The 17,789-nt window shown below is 41.8% G+C and overlaps 1 protein-coding gene across 1 annotated transcript in view; it reads right to left on the reverse strand.

Moving 5' to 3' along the window:
* The window catches only part of DDX10 (DEAD-box helicase 10), a gene marked incomplete at its 5' end in the record, with an annotated part of 164,062 nt that overhangs the window by 107,223 nt on the left and 39,050 nt on the right, over positions 1–17,789 (reverse strand). Inside the window, 3 exon segments of the mRNA XM_083499413.1 lie at positions 2,728–3,148; positions 9,696–9,784; positions 16,168–16,255. Of these exon segments, the coding sequence (XP_083355539.1) occupies positions 2,728–3,148; positions 9,696–9,784; positions 16,168–16,255 (598 nt within the window).

Raw genomic sequence — 17,789 nt, forward strand, 5'->3', positions numbered from 1 at the left:
AGGCTGGTGGGGCAAATGTAGGCTACAGGATTGAGATGAAGATTCCCCATCCCTGTTCAGTGAGGTAAATAGGCTCCTCCCGATATCTGTATTCTCAATTTCTCACCCCTACCTTAGATAGGCATAGGTTCAGATGACTGTGTCATTCATATGAAAAAAGGGAGAGGGAAAAGAGGGTGGGAGACACCAAGTACAAGCCCCACCCACCCACCCAAAGTGGCAAGCCGCAAAATGATACTATGGTAAAATGTCCAGCAAGTTTCAGATGAAGCGTTCCCCAGGTGCACAAAAAATATCAATTTATTGTGCGATTTCCACTGAAAAACTCTCTCGAGCTTATTAGATGCTGGTTTTCTGGAACTCAAGTAACTGGAACATTTCCAGGGACATGTGTTGAGCCTGTTGCATTATTAAAGTTGCACTTATTTATTTATTTTCAGTACCATTTTGAACCTTACTTCATTCCATGCTCTCATTCATAGGAGGCAAGCACCCAAAAGCTAAGCCAAACTCTCCCATAGTAAAAAGCCATAAAGAACATGAGTTTCTTCCTTAATCCTTCAGTGCAAGCTCATGAGCTGAACCTTTCTGGCCTTTTATGTATTTCATAATACGTATTTTCCCCATTTAGACAATTATTTTTTCTCAGCGAAGATGATTCCATGCACTCATCTACCTCAAGAAAAATAAAGCGGGTCAATGTTCTCACCAATGCATATCGCCAATTAAAACTTTTCAAAAGGGAAGAATAAAGGAATCGCAAGTTGAAAGCACAAAGTACAACTTATGTTGTATGCTTTTTATGCGTCAAATCTACAGTGCCTATTTTTCTCTAATGAAACAAAAGCTGTATCATCTCTTCATTCTTAAAGCAATACCAAGATCCAAATATCTACGAGAGTGCTGAAAATAGGAGAATATAAACCTTTAACACTGTGCTTTAATAAGCAATATGCCACCCGGTTATTGGAAGAATTCCTGAAAGCCAAAGCCTTGGAAAAAACAAAGTCTATGATGAATACTTATATTAACACAAATAACATTTTGAGATGTTATACCACATAATCGAGCTGTTGGAAAGAGTTAAAAAAAAAAGGTACCCCAGGAGACACTGATGGTCCGCAACTTGGATGGCTTTAAAAGAGGATTAAACAAATTTATGGAGGGCAATTCTATCCGTGGCTACTAACCATGATGGCTGTGTTCTACTTCCACTGTCCGAGGCAGTATGCTTATGAGTACCAATTTTTGGAAGCAGAAGAAGGGGAGAGTACTGCTACATTCATGTCCTGCTTGCTGGCTCCACACAGGTATTTGATGTTAGTTTCTGTGTGTTGCCACTGTGCAGTGCTCTTGGAGTCACAGGACTCTGTTTACATTCCTGGGATTCCAGACTGTTGGAAGTCTCACAGAAGACAGGAGACGGATGTGATGTTACTGGTTTCCTCTTCCTTTCTTTTTCAGTTGCTCTCTGCTCTCACAGAGAGAGGATGTTTATTTCTTTTCTGTTTGCGTAGTTAGTAATAAAGGCTTTGCAATGTAGCGCACTGTGAGAACAGGATGCTGGACTAGAGTGACCACTAGCGTGATCCAACAAGCTGTTCTTATGATTTTCCTCACAACTCTTCCTCTTGGCCACTGGGAACTGTCATAGCCAAATGCTGGATAATATGGATTACGTGCAAGCAGCGTTTCCCTAGGAGGCCTCAGTGAATAGGTTTTGCTTCTGCTCAGGGGCTGGTTGGCTGGCTGCCATGAGATTAGAGAAATTATTTTTAGAGCCATATTAGCCATATTAACATTAGGTAATGTGCTTCCACGATGGAATGCTCCCAGAGTTCCTAAACCATAACTTTGTGAGGAACCTGATATTTTTTGAGGTGGGGCAAGGAAAAGGAAGTTTCTAGCCCACTAAAGCAATGAAGTTTGACTTGAAAGTAGTAGGTGATGCTGTAGCCTTTGCCACTCTGATTAGCACATGCAGAATGAAGTCATCAAAATGAGAAAATATATGCAAATCTTACTAGTCTGAATGATTTATATAGGTCACCAAATCCTGCTTTTCACAGAGAAAAATCTGAGTTGTCTTACACACACACACACACACACACACACACACACACAGTTCATGTGTCAGTGCCCACAGAAAACATTTTGAACAAAGAAACTAAAAGTGTTTGGAAACAAGCACTTCTGGATGTGTTGGGGGGGGGAAGGCCCATGAGCATCATTCTCGATTTGTAATCTGTAGAGATGGACAGAGCAATGTCTGCTTTGCATGTTCCCAATTATAAGTTCATTCAGTGATGTTTCAAGGAACTTTAAAGGGGAAAAATGCACCAAAATTTGCACTTGAAAATACATTTTCCCCTTTTATATGCTTTTTTTAAAAAAAGATGGGCTTGCACCACAAAACCCAGAGATGTGGGCAATCTGAAGGATAGCTGTGTATCTACTAGTCCGGTGAACGCAAATTTGGTCAAACTGCTTTCAAATGCAGACCAAATTAAATTGTCCTCCATCCCTAATAACCTGTCGAATGGTCCTGTACACATGCAAAAATAGGCATGGGAGACACTTCCCTGTTTTGGCCTACAACTCCCATTAGCCCAGCCAATCATCAGGAATGATGGCAGATGTATGGAGGGCACCATGCCACCTAACTCTTGAGTTACATCAACAAAATAGCAACAAAATCAAACTTTTAAGGAAAGGAAAAAAACTTACTGGTGCTACTTTTTCTCCTGGTTCCAAGCCAAAGACATTCCGCCGTTTCACCGTCAGCACATTGAGATCCTTAGTGTCATCGTCATCACTATCGCCCTCTTCAAAGAACTGCAGGCGTTCAGCTTCCGAACCCTTGACCGCTATGGGCTCCTCTTCAGTCTCGGTCTGAGTCTGTGATGCGTCGTCCTCGGTTTCGCTATCTTTGCTGGAGAGTGCTATGTCCTCATCTCCTCCCAACACGGCTGTTTCGCTGAAGAGTGCTCTGCATTTCTCTACGTCATCGTTGCTTACAGAAAAGGGGGCATTTTGGGGCTCATCTGTTTGCTGCAATGGTCTTTCTTTTTCAGGCTCATCCTCAGGCGTTTTCTTCTGCAACTTCTGAAGAAATCGTACACGAGGGGCCACTGCAAGCCCAAGAGAGCTATAAAAACAGAGACACATAATACTTAAGAACAGGGCTCCCTACCTTAAGGCTTAAAATGCATTCCTCTACATTACAGGAGGACTTCCCAAACTTGGGTCTCCAGCTGTTTCTGAACTACAACCATCATCCCGAGATAGCAGAATCAGTGGTCAGGGATAATGGGAATTGTAGTCCAAAAACAGCCGGATACTCAAGTTTGGGAAACCTTGCATTAGAGCACATAAAAGAAAACTCTCACCAGTATGCATGGCTTTTTTATAATTTATTTCTGTAACAACAAGTCAGGACTTCTTTACTGCTTTCAACCCTTGACTTCGTTTTTGGTGCCCTGGTTGAAACACTAACTAGGTGTTTGTGTTCATATCAAGAGTGGGGAACCTGTGGTCCGCCAGATATGGCTGGACTCCAACTTCCATCAAACCTGACCTCTGGCCATGCCCAACAACAGGTCCCTCATCCCTGCTTTAAATGCTACAGCAGTTTCCCAAACTTGAGTCTCCAGCTGTTCTGGGACTATAACTCCCATGATCCCAAACTAGAAGGACCAGTGGTCAGGGATGATGGGAACTGTAGTCCAAAAACAGTGAGAGAACTGTCACTGTTACAGGCCCTACACAACACTTACTCTACACCTGTAAGAAATCAGTATTTTAGTGTGGCAACACCTACACTTTGGAACTCCCTGTTTTATTGATAATTTTAATGTTTCATGTTATATTGTTGTAATTCACTCAGAAGTTTTCTTACAACCAAGCAGCGTATAAATCTTTATACGCTAAATTAAGTAATATAAATTAAATTAAGTAATATAAATGCCCTTCTCCTACACTGCTCTCATCCAAGATAATATAGAAGAACATCGAGAAGCCCTCTGCTGGATCAACCAAAAGCACATCTTGTGCGATATCCACTTCTCACAGTGGCCAACCAGATGCTTATGGGATGCCTACAAGCAAGACAGGAGTGCAACAGCTCTCTCCCTATTTGTGATTCCCAGCAACCGATATGAGACAGATTAATCATAACTATTCAGTTGATCATCTGTTTGTACTCCATTTCCCCCTTCAAACAGAAGCTCAACAGTTATCATCATACAAAAGCAAAATACAATTGCAGAGGCAAAACAATATGAAAAGTTACCCCTGCAACAAAAATTCTAATAAACCCACAAATTTAATTCAACACCAATATATCTGATGACACAAAATACAAAAACAATAGGCATGGAGATGATAAAGTACAACTCATGTTTTAGCTAAAAATACACACGAATATCTCTGCTTCAGCAGGTAATATTCTAACTATGTTAAGGAGACAAATTCATCCTCGAGCCAGCAGAAGTGAAGAAAAGAACAGGGCACAGCCAATTAGTGCAGATGTAAAGAGCTCCCCAAACCCCTTCTTGTGAACATAATTCTTCCTTTCATCACACAAAATGAACCTTCATATGAAATGTACACACAGACATACCTTACACATATCTTACACATTATCTTTTTTTAATGTGCAACCAAAAAGATTTAGCATTCACACAGGCAGTCCAGCTGTTATCAAAAACCCAATTTACCTTAGAATGTTAAGACATGAAGCAGCCACAGTGCAAACCATTGCTAATGGAAACTTGCGAAGCAAAGATTTATGTCCAGCGTAAGGTGCAGGGCTGACTCCTCTTGGATACCTGAGTCCAAAAGGGTCTGGGCATATTCAATCTTAACTGCATGCTGCAGGGAGGGAATGACAGCTTGCTCTTTCACTTCACAAAGGCAAATATTGGCAGGCTGAGTGGCTTTTTCTCCCCCTCCCCCCCCCCGGCTTCAGGTCCGATCACTCCCATTGCAGATTTCTTCCCAAGGAATACTTATTTATATACTTTATATGCTTATTTATACTTCTGAATCGAGCCCAGAAACAAACCAGCATTCCATGAAGTTGTTCTAAGACTAATGAGACATATGGTTTTGGCCACTGGTCCCAGTTAGTAGCCTAGCAGCTTTACTTGGGACTGAACAACCTTCAAATGCAGCCCAGCGTAGAACACATTACAGTAGCATCTGGCACTGGCTTTCAATTGGTCGGCCGTGACTCAATAGCTGGCCGCAGCCTCATCCAAGGTGGGTTGCAGCAGGAGCACTACCACCAAGTGAATACGTGCATCTTAAAGATTAAGAGATGGGACCCCAAAGGCATGTTTGGGTTAAAATTGGATCCTGGGTCTGAAAAGGTTGGACACCTGACCTGGAAGTCACCAGAGCATGGATAACCATGGCCAGTCAATCTCTCTCACGGAGCAGGGTCTGCAGCTGGCATACAAGCTTCAAGATATGGAAACTAGCTCATGCATCAGCTTAATCCTATAATAAACTATAACCAGATGACTGCTTCAGACTGACGCCACAATGCTCAAGGCCATACACAGCTGGGGAGAACTGTGGGGAGTCGCCATACCGATTATCTGAACTGTAATGGACCAGTGAATGCTTTGGAATCCCAACCTAATTTTCTCCCTTCAGCTCTCCCTTTTAACATAAGAAAAAGGCCAGAGCAAAATTTCTTTAGGATCTTTATTTTATATTCCAGACACCATTTAATTCAATAATTGTGGAGCACAGCTTCCCATTCCCCTCTAGTGGAAGAATCATGTAAAATAGTCATGAATGAAACTGGGCTTTGCTATGCGCACAATCTTTTCAAGCGCTACTGGGCACATTTTTTAAGCATTTCATTTGTAAGCTGAGATGGAAAATAGCAAGATGCTTTCAAACCAAAGAAAAGGGTGAGGGAGTTCAAAATTAGATTTCTATGAGAAGAATCCTGAAATGTTTCGTCAGGCACTTATCTGCCAGAGACCTATTGGTCTCTCTCTGGCTCCACTCTCAAATTAATTACTGCAGAACTGCATATAGTCTCTGCACGATTTGATAGAACTGTGCTCGCTATTTCAGAGGGAGAGAGGGGGGAGGACATATGGGCAACTGAAACCATCACCCTTTCAGGAAATGGAGGCAAGACAATGAATTTGGAACCATTTTAATATCAAAAGATAAACTCTTGCTAATCCCCAAGAGCGTAATGATTAAAACAGAATATGAGCTTATACAGAATTTAAATGTGGACACTGGAAGGCAAAGGAATATTAGCTGATAATAAAATGGCCACACATTACTTTTTGCAACAAGGGATTCACATAGCTGGGAGAATTTGACGGTATTACCTTTTGACACAAACCTTGTATGTTCTGGACCAATATATAGTGTGCTCTAGGCTGTAGCTGTGTGGCAGATCTCATGCTTTGCATGCAAAACATTCCAAGTTCCGTTCCCAGAATCTCAAAATGTCTGAAGCCATACAAAGCAGCTGCCAGTCAGTACAAACAATAAGGAACAAGGGAGAGCAAGGGTGTTAACTCAATATAAGCCAGTTCCCTGTGTTCCCACCACTGAGGAAGATGGCACCCATATCTTGGAGTGAAAACCATCTGGATGTGAGATGTGAAATTCCTGGGGAGGAGACAATTCTGGGGTGACTGAGAGCTGTCTTCCTCCATGAGATCTGAGGAGGCAACAGTAGGGAACCTGTGGCTTTTGTTATGTTGCTGGACCCCATCACCCCTGACCATTGGCCACGTTGGCTGGGGCTGATGGGAGTCGGAGTCCACAATATCTGGGAGGGCCAAACGCTCCCCACCCATGACTAATGCTTAGATCTAAGTTTATGTTTAGGGGAGCATTAGACATCCTACTTTATTTTTCCTCCTGTTCCAGCATTTGACTTATGCCTTGAATAGAATAGTAAGTTGCACACATACGGTCTGTGTCTAAGTATCTCTAAGCACTCGTCTGTCAGGGGAAAACAGGTGGGTGCAGCTACGGGAAGAAACAGGCGCATATATATATATATATATATATATATACACACACACACACACACACACACACACATATCCCCAAATTCAAAATATTTAGAAAAACATTAGTTTACGTGTCTGTTTTCAGTAACTGGAGTGCACATTCTGTCAAAACTGTGCTTTTAAGTTGCTAGTTAGTAAACCAACATCAAATCACAGTTCCTTACTTCGAACACAATGGGAAACCAAAGGGCGAGATTGAGTTTACCTGCCCTATCAGCGGTTCCATCTAGATGTTGCAACGCTTGTGCAGACAAAATGACTGGAAGAGTGTGGTGTTGAATTCCACCCAGAGTTTTTAATCTACGTTGGAACAGAAACCTGTGCATGAATTGAGGAACAAGAAGGTAGTTCTCATTCCAGACTTAGAATCACAAAGTTGGAAGGAACCTTGAGAGGTTGTCTAATCAAACCCTCTGCTTTAGGCACGATCTGCAACGCAACTACACCATCCCTGACAGAAGACCCTCCAGTCTCTGCTTCAATACCTCCAGTGAAAGAACACCCACCATATCTGGAGGCAATCTTTCCTGCTGTCTAATAGCTCTTACCATCAGGAAGTTTATTCTGGCATTTAGCCAAAATCTGCTTCCTTACAATTTCCACCTGTGCTTGTAGTCCTGCCCTCTGGAGCAACAGGGAAAAAATCTTCTCCATCTTCTCTATGCAACAGCCTTCAGATATCTGAAGGCAGCTCAACAATCTCCCCTTAATCTTATCTTCTACAAACTATGCTGTGGTTCAGCAAACTAGGAATGTTACATCTGAACTGGGCCAATGATTATTAAGGACCCAATCCTGTGCTTTTCAATATCCACCCCATGGTTCACACGATCTTGCGTACAAGAGGTTTTCCAAACTGGTTGCTCTCATCTATGCACACATATTGTGAGACACAAGGGAGAATCTGGTGTGTGTGTGTGTTTCAGTTTAAGATACTATAAAACTATTTTGTAACAGATACCTCTAAAATCTGTCCCTCAAGCAGTTGCATTTTCAAAGTGCTAACTGCTGAGTTGTAGGAAGCAAGCTTACATCAAGCACCCTTATCTGGCATGTCAACACCAGAATAATGGATGCGTGTTTTGAAGGGCAAAATTTTAATTCTGGTTTCCGAGAAGAATTTGATTCACATCGTATCTTGAAATGCCATCTGATGTGTCCACTATGTTTTCTTCTTGGCAGTTTGTAGATATTGCCCTTCTACCACCTTGCCTTAAAAACGCTTAACAAATGTTCTTTGCATGAAAGCAATTTGCTAAAATAATTCCAATTCCTCCAAAGTGTCTCTCACAGCCAGGTTTCAGACTTATTAATGACAATGTAATGGTAAGCGTTCACATTGGTATTCAGGAACGAAACGGTAGGGTTTAAAGGTGGGTGCAGGCTTGGCTTTAATACCTACTGTATGCAGAAAATTCCACCTAGTAAGCAGTTCTGATAAAGCTCATAGAGAGAGGAAGCCCATTGAATTAAGACCCAGATTTCTGAACTGACTAAGCCATTAGGATTCATTATGTAGAATGAGGGCTGTGGTTACAATGAAGGAAGCACATTTTTTGCCTTAGCCACAGGTAGATATTTATGCTGGCTCTTAATGTGTAGTCCCTTTCCTCTGGAACCAGAAAACAAAAGAGCATTGTTGATGGGAATGTTCCTCCATGCTTCCTCTGATCTGGGCTTAACATGGAAAATGCCAGTGAACAAACTGTATGAAGCCACAACTGACAATACAACTGCCGCAGCCAAGATTGCGCCCACGCACCACAGACTCTAACATTTTGGGCAGCATCCCACCAAGCAGGCAAATAAAAGAATGGAGAGGTTGTGATTCTTAACAAAAAGGAACTGGGAAACTTCCAATAACATGGTCGTACGTGTGATGTAGATAGTGTGACCTCAGAGCCAGAGATTTTCCAATTCAATTTTGTCTTAATCCACAAATCCATACTATTTTCTGAGCACACATGTCCTACGTGCAGTATGGGGACAAGAGTGACCTTCTTTAGAAGGCCACTTTAAGGATTGCTGATAAAAGGCATGAAAAATGATCTCAACTGCAACCTTGATAGGAGAGTTAGCCAAAATGGCCATATTATGAGCACATATGTGGAATCAATGAAATTCTCTGATGGGCAGGCAAGGAGACGAGGAGGAATCCAGAGGAAAGAGATGCAGCCCAGGCAATATAGGGAGGGAACCAGGAGATACAGGCAAGAGAGCAGCACCCAGGCGAGGTGAGGAATGGGGAACTGAAGGATGGAGATGTGAGCAGGGAAGCAGCCCAGTTGAGCCACAGAGCTTTGGTGGAGAGATGTAAAGGGACAAAGATGGTCAGGTACAAAGGGATGGCAGCAAGGGAATGGGGGTAGGCAGGGTCCATTTTCCATGAAATATATTTATACAAGTGTCACACACATATGCACAGCTTTCATATTATTCTAATGAGAGGTGGCCTATGCCTATTTCAAAACGAAATAAATAAAATGTATGCAACTCAATCTTTCATTCCTAATTTGAAACACGGAATGAAAATTGGTTTGTGCAGTTCAAATGAAATCACACACTCCCTCCCAGCACCATCCAATCCAATTTTTTTAATTAGCATTTTTCGTAATGATTAGGGATAATAGCACTTACAGGGCATATTCAGCAATGGGTAACTTGAATACATCAAACACTTCCTTGTTCTTCATTAGGTAGACCGATCGCAGATAGGAAACAAAACACTACCAGAAAAAGAGAGAAGAGGTATTTGTTTAAACAGTAAAAAAAGGCACACAGATACACTCCACATCTAAAAAGAGATCCAAAATGTTAAAGAACCAAAATTAGCGCACTGCATTTCAGCTAAAACTAATTAGTCTTATAAAAACAGATTATTCTTTATTGCATTATGAGTCCCAAAGTTAAGAGTTTGTTTGTATTTCAATTATGCTTTATATGCGTTTTGAGCTTTGGGGAATGTTACATTTCCAAACTTCTCTCAGTGGTTATGGTATCTACATATTAAATATGAAAACATAATCATAGGAACCTAAAGAGTACATGGAAAATCAGGAGTCCAATATAAAGGGCTTGTGGACTCAGACTATGAACCTAAGAATTTGAAGGCAAGGAGACAGCCAAGTGAATTATCTTGGATTCTGTGTGCTCAGAGCCCATCAAAGGTACAGATATGAATGCAATTTTAAGAAAACACCAATTAAATTACTGAAAAGTAAGCTTAACTATAGCTGCAATCCTAAACACAGTTACTTGAGAGTAAGCCCCACTGGAACTTACTCCCAGCTGCCAGCTGACATTTCAAACCTCAATTCTCTTTTTCAGTGTCTCTGCACATTTTTATGTTCTCATCCACCTCTCACTCACGCCCACTGGCCTTATAGCAGGCTTCTTTCCTTGCCTTTCAAAATAACCTTTTTCTCTCCTGTATTTCTTAAAATTGAAGGTATTTGTTCCGTCCTTGAAAACCCCTTTTAAACTGCTAATAGAACTTGTGGTATGGGATGCTTTTGCCGTTAAAACCCATCTTTTGAAGCAACAACAAGAAGAATTGTAGTAACAGATTTTGCTTGTAGTTTCATGTTACCCAGACTGCAATAAAACACTGGAAAATCACTTCTATAAAACCGAATAACCTGCTGCTACCAGCATGCCCTTTTGTTTGGCTGGTAACTCAAGTGTATCATTCATTAAATCATACTGTTTATGTTTCCACAAAACTGTTCTGTAATTTTTGTTTGGGAAAGGAGAAGGGGGGGGCGGGAAACAGTTTTACAGATATATTCACTGGCTCACGTACGGAATCCTCATTTGCTCTTGCACTGCCTGCAAACCGCTGCTGAATTTTTCCAATCTTAACAACACTCAATAGATTTATTAAATTATTATTTACAATAGCTCACTGCTGTTTGTTTATTCAGTCTCCATCTCTCTCTCACACATGCACCTTGATCTTCTACACTATACAAAACCCTGCACTACAACAACCTTTCTGCTTGCATTTTGCAGAGCATTGGTCAAATTAAATTGATGCAGTTTTGCTTTGTAAGTGCCGGTGAGCTACATACTGTTTACAGCCCCCAACCTCATCTTATGCACCTTCCAAAGTCCCCTGAAACTGCTCCATTTTTTTACCCTGACAAAATTCCTTCCTTCTTCATTGCCTCTCATCCCCACCTTATAACTTAAAATTTGAGTACCGCCCAATGCATTTGAGGGTTGGCAGGGCCAGCACAAGACATTTTGGTACCCAACGAAAACCACAAAACGGTGCTCCTCTCTCACCAGGGAGGAAGCGGTGAGTGAAGATCTACATTGGAAACAACTGAGGGAATCCAATCAAGTCAACCTCATCCAATGGTTGAAGTGGAATCGAAGGGGCAGAGGGGGGGGCGCTCTAGAGGTGGCATTGACAGGCGTCTGCTGAGGAGGAGGCACACCCACCCGTCAAGGAATGTGCGGCAGCAGCATTTATTGGAAGCCAGGTCTGCTGCCCCTGTGGTCCTGCCGCCTGAGGCGGTCACTTCACTTTGCCTCATGCATGAGCCGGCACTGAGGACTGGGAAGTCAAGCAAAGTGTCTCCATCCAGTTAACACTGTCTCCCCTTAGTGACACACAAGGATACCAGGAGGAGCAGTTTTGCAGAACGGGATACAACTCCTGCATATGCATGAACTCTTCTGTTCAATCCCTTAAACTCCAGATAACAGATTACTGGGAAGGGCCTCTGCTTGCTAGATCAGGAATGAGAACCTGTGGTCCCTCCAGATACCATTGGACTACAGCTCTAACCATTCCCTGCAGCGTTGCCAGCTTGAATTTTGATGCGGCAGCTAGACTGGTGACTGGGAGCGGCCGCCAATACCATATAACACCGGTCTTGAAAGACCTACACTGACTCCCAGTATGTTTCCGAGCACAATTCAAAGTGTTGGTACTGACCTTTAAAGCCCTAAATGGCCTCGGTCCAGTATACCTGAAAGAGCGTCTCCACCTCCATCGTTCTGCCTGGACACTGAGGTCCAGCGCCGAGGGCCTTCTGGCGGTTCCCTCACTACGAGAAGCCAAGTTACAGGGAACCAGGCAGAGGGCCTTCTCGGTAGTGGTACCCGCCCTGTGGAACACCCTCCCACCAGATGTCAAAGAGAAAAATAACTACCAAACTTTTAGAAGACATCTGAAGGCAGCCCTGTTTAGGGAAGCTTTTAATGTTTAATTAATGTTTTAATTTAATTTAATTTAATAATGTTTAATTTAATAATTTAATTTAATAATGTTTTAGTGTCCTGTTGGAAGCCGCCCAGAATTATTATTATTATTATTATTATTATTATTATTATTATTACCATGGTAGGCAGAAGTCCATTGCTGAAAATGCTGGTATTAAACATGAACCCCATACAGTCAATTGGTATATAATGGTTAAAAAAAGAGAACACTACTGCAGTATTTAAAGAAGAGGAAAGTGTTTATATTTTCATGGTATGATGCACTTAATTTTTTTTTATGCACTTACGCAACAACGTGCTGCTTTTTCTTTTAATGTGGTTGCTATAACCAAAGTTGAAGCAATAAAGCTTGATTGAATTCAGAATCCAATTTGGCTATTCCACCGCAATATCTCTAACAGTGCCGCAGGGCTTGATGACAAAGTGATGGATACATGCTACTCGACTACCGAAGGCTCCCACAGACAGAACAGACTCAGAAGAGGCAGTAAATATAGCAATCCACTCCTGTGCAGGAGAGACATTTTGAGTTGGAGATAATATAAGCATTACTCCTCTGTGGGCTGGTGCAGAGACGTACCATCAGGCCACTTTTAACCACAGTTAAAAGATTTTTTAACAGGGCCGCTGCTCCTACTCCTACAGCCTTAGCTGCAGCTATGGGAACCAACATTAACTATAGCTAGATAAGTAGATAAACGCTCTGCTTTAACCAGGATTCTTTTAACCAAACTCTGGCTAACAAGGAAACCTTGTCAAACTTAACTGCAGTTAGTGCCAGCGTGTATGTATGAATTCTTTAAACACAATTAAAGGAGGATGGGGAGAATTCACTCCTGTGAAGTAGGAACAAGGTCATAAGGCAGATGTAACTGAACTACAACTCCCATCAGCCCCAGAAAGCACGGACAATGACAAGGATGGTGGGAGTTGTAGTAAGAACTCAAATCATTCAGTGCGGCACTTTGAAACTCCCTGCCTATTGATATCAAGCAGGTGCCTTCACGGTATCATTTTCGGCGCCTGCTAAAAACATCCTGGTTTAAACAAGTCCACCCAGATGCTTGGAAAGTTGGTGTGAATTTTAACTGGCTTTAATATTTTAGCTTCTTATTAAAATATTGCTGTAAAATATTGCTGCAAATCTTTCTTGGTTTTATTATTTTACATTTTTGTAAACTTTTCTGAGGGTTTTTGTTGTTTGTTTGTTTTTTAACAATCAAGCTGCGTACAAATTTTACAAATAGAATGTCAAAATAAAAAACTGAGGAAGAAGTTTGCTGGATTTTAGGCCCAAGGCCTATCTATTCCTCTTCTCGCTGTAGCCAACCAGGGGCCTATGGCAACCCACAAGTAAAACATGATCACTGTGATATTATGTAAAAATATAGTGTAAGGACAGGTATAGTGATATTTAGAACGCATTTATTAAAAAAAAAAAAGTAGGTTATAAATAACCATATATGTTTTTGGATAACAATAGCATTTAAATACCTATATATTAGACATACATACATGGAATTGTAGTAGCTGTACAGCTATATAATATACCTCTTCCCCTTCCCTTTTTAATTGTTTTATTTTGGTCAATTGAAATATTCTCTATAAAAAATCATTTTTAAAAAAATATTGAGGACTGGTCTTAACCCTCTCCTCCCCTCTGCCTTCATTTAAGCCATTTGAAACTGACCACAAGCCTTCAACAGAATGGAAGAACAGACTATATTTTTGCAGTGCTATGCAACAGCAAAAAACAGTTTTAAATAAAGCAATAAAAATTGGATTTACAAGGCAGGTTCATCACTGGATCTGTCAGCTGTGACAAAAGCTCTTGTTTGAACTCGTTCCATCGCTATCCCGAAACTCCAAGATTATTTCACTCCACTCAATTTAATTTTATCTATCTTTTTAGAGCGGGTTTTTAAAAACAGCTGCAAAAAAGCTGTTAAATGAGAAAAGGTTATTGCTGCTTCTTTTTTCAGCACAAACCAAAGTATTCTATTCCATTCTTTCATTCACATTTTCCTGTTGTTGCTACATACTGTCTTATACAGTTTACAAAAATCAAAAATACACAGCTATGTGCTTTTACACGACATAGCTAAGCACTCCTGGTTTGAACCTCAATAAGAAAATATTGTGAAGAAAGCAGGTGTTATCCGTAATAAATTATAATAAGGTAATAAACAAAGGGTTTTCCAGCCAGTGAGCAATCTGGCACATTCCACAAAGGCAAAATTATCATGAAAAGTATTGTTATTTTACATAATGAGCTGTTCAGAGACTATAGGTTCCTATTTCTCAGTTATCACCACATCATTAATCTAGCTTTCTAGGCTTGGGAACTAGAGGCATTTAATTTTATTTCTTTGAACTTCTGCACTGCCCATTCATTATTCCTCAGAAAAAGACAGTGTGGCATAGCGGTTACTGTATTAGATGTTAGCCCTCTTCACAAGATACTGCCTGTTTACCTTGGCTGCTGACAGTTAAGGTATTGCCACCAAAAGAAATAGCAAAGAGCTGGATTTATACCACTAAAATTGGCAGCTGGTACTAGCTGAGAGGATGCTGGCATTCCTGATCACTTTTACTACCCACCAGCACTGCAACTCATTCCAGAATTCCTGGCTCTGCAGAAACCCAGGCAAAAAGTTTAAAATAAACAGCAGCCAAGGTGCTGCAGGTGCTGAATGCTCCTCCATATTTTTAAACTTATTTAAAGCTCATTAAAAATCCCTCTCTTCATCTCTAGCGCATGTTCCACAGAAACTAGGAAGCTTGATAAAAGTCCAATGTAATGCACAGGAGACCCTGACTGCACAGGTTGATGCAGAACTTCCCATGGCATGGCAGAACTGACATGTATACAACATTGCGTAGGATTTTCTACACCATAGTTGAGGAATCTACGGTCCTCCACATGCTGTTGACCTGTAAGTTTCACCAGCCTCAGACAGCATGGTCAATGGTCAGGGATGATGAAAGCTGTAGTCCAACCATATCTGGAGGACCACAGGCTCCCTTATACCCCACCCAACTGGCGGGGTTTCCCCAGCCACTCTGGGCGGCTTACAGCATGTCTAAAAACATAATAAAAAAATCAAGCATTGAAAACCTCCTGATACAGAGCTGCCTTCAGATGTATTCTAAAAGTTGTGCAGTTCTTTATCCTCTGGACATGTGAAGGGAGAGCTTTCCAGAGGGAGGGTGCCACTACCGAGAAGGCCCTCTGCCTGGTTCCCTGTAACTTTGCTTCTTGCAGTGAGGGAACCAGAAGAAGACTCTTGGAGTAGGACCTCAGTAATGGGGGTGGAGATGCTCCTTCAGGTATACTGGGCCGAGGCTGTTCAGCAGGGGTAGGCTTAAACCTAAGGCCCGGATGGGGCCCAATCGCCTCCTCAATCCAGCCCGCGGACGGTCCAGGAATCAGCATGTTTTTACATGAGTAGAACGTGCCCTTTTATTTAAAATGCATCTCTGGGTTATTTGTGGGGCCTGCCTGGTGTTTTTACATGAGTAGAATGTGTGTTTTTATTTAAAATGCATCTCTGGGTTATTTGTGGGGCATAGAAATTCATTCATTTTTTATTTCAAAATATAGTCTGGCCCACCACATAGTCTGAGGGAAGGTGGACCAGCCCCTGGCTGAAAAAGGTTGCTGACCCCTGGTTTAGGGCTTTAAAGGTCAGCAGCAACACTTTGAATTGTTCTTAGAAATGTACTGGAATCCAGTGAAGATCCTTTAGCACCGGTGCTATGCAGTCCCGGCGGCTGCTTCCAGTCACCAGTCTTGCTGCTGCATTCTGGTTTAGTTGTAGCTTCCAGGTCACCTTCAAAGGTGTATACTAAGAAAGTATCATAATAGGCAGCTTACCCGTTGCGCTCTCTCTTTCAGTTCTTGATCTTGAGCCAAGAAGGACTGCATCTTTTTCTGGATGTCAACAAGCTTTTCAGGATTGATTCTAGAGGGTTGGAGGAGATGGAGAGAGAGAGAGAGAGAGAGAGAGAGAGAGAGAGAGAGAGATCAGGTTGGTGTGTGTAAGTGGCAGGGTTTTCTCTGTCATGGCCCCATCCCTGTGGAAGATCTTCCACATGAGATACTTCTGGCTTGGCTTCATTCCAGATTATTTTTAAATGAGGTTTCATTCTGCTTTTTAATTGATGGTAGTTTTGTTGAAAGATGGTATAAAACCATTTCAAATAAATAAATATCTCTTCCTATAGGGTCACAGACCCCTGTTCAACAGGTTCAATTTTTTTCATTTCATTTTTTTTAAAAGCATTACTTCAAAATAGTTAAAAGCTACTGCCCATCTGAACAAAACTCAGCTGAAATCATGTCAGGCATGAAGACCGTTCTCCCATGAATAATGCAGGGAAAGCAAACAGAAGCTCAGGCCTTTTATCTAGAGAACAGTTTAAACTGGAAGAGGCAACGATTTTTCAAGGTAAAGCCACACAATTAACATTAAATTGCTTCTTGAGCTTATAAAAAGGTGGAAAATTGAGCTCATACTGAAGGAGCGGGGGGAGCAAAATATACAGCAATAATACCTCACACTGACACGGTCTCTCTCATGAGAAAACAGTGTGAGGGCTCCCCCACCCCACCCCAAGCACTTAAATAAGACACTTGCTGGGAATTTCCAGAGCCCGAGGCATTTCTACAGAACTGTGGCTTCACAGATAGGTAGTACACCAACTGATGTGGAGATTAAAGCTGTATTATTCAAAAAAAACACACGCAACAATAATTGCATGAGGGAGGGGAGCGAGGCTGTGTTTCCTCATCCTGCCTCTTCCCCACCAACCCTTCAGCGTTCTAGCCCATGTGCCACTACTACTACTACTACTACTACTACTACTACTATTATTATTATTATTATTATTATTATTATTATTATTATTCCGCCCTTCTTCACAAGATCTCAGGACGATTCACATTCACAAGAAAGAAATACATGGTAAAAGCGCAAATAAAACAAAACAACAAGACAACAATCCCCCCCTCCCACAAACACATTAAAAAAGCTATAGAATATTAATCCGCCAAAGGCCTAGTTGAAGAGGAACATTTTGGCGCCATAGCAGACAAGCCCCAACCAGTGGACATCTTGAAGAGGCCATCACCACAAAGGCAGTGTAGTGACTACAGTCTTGGAATGGGACCTGGCAGACCAGGGTTCAAATCCCCACTCAGCCGCCAAGCTCACGGGGTGACCCTGAGTCATCTCTCAGCCTAACCTTTGCCACAGGATAAAATGAGGAGGCAGAGAAGCACATATGCTGCCTTGCGCTCTTCAGAGGAAAGTGGGATACAGGTCTTGGTGGTGCAGATGTCACTCTGAGGCCAACTGAGCCCTGGTTAGAGCCCGTAACTGAGTCTATTGTGTCACAGCCGCTCTGCTCCTACCAGCAATGTGCTGTCCACAGAATAGCATTAGGAGATTGTTCTTTGGCCCCAATGGGAGTGCCACAGGGCACTATTTTGTCCCC

This window comes from Podarcis liolepis (genome assembly GCF_965112155.1).
Source record: "Podarcis liolepis genome assembly, chromosome: 4".
NCBI classification, from domain to species: domain Eukaryota; kingdom Metazoa; phylum Chordata; class Lepidosauria; order Squamata; family Lacertidae; genus Podarcis; species Podarcis liolepis.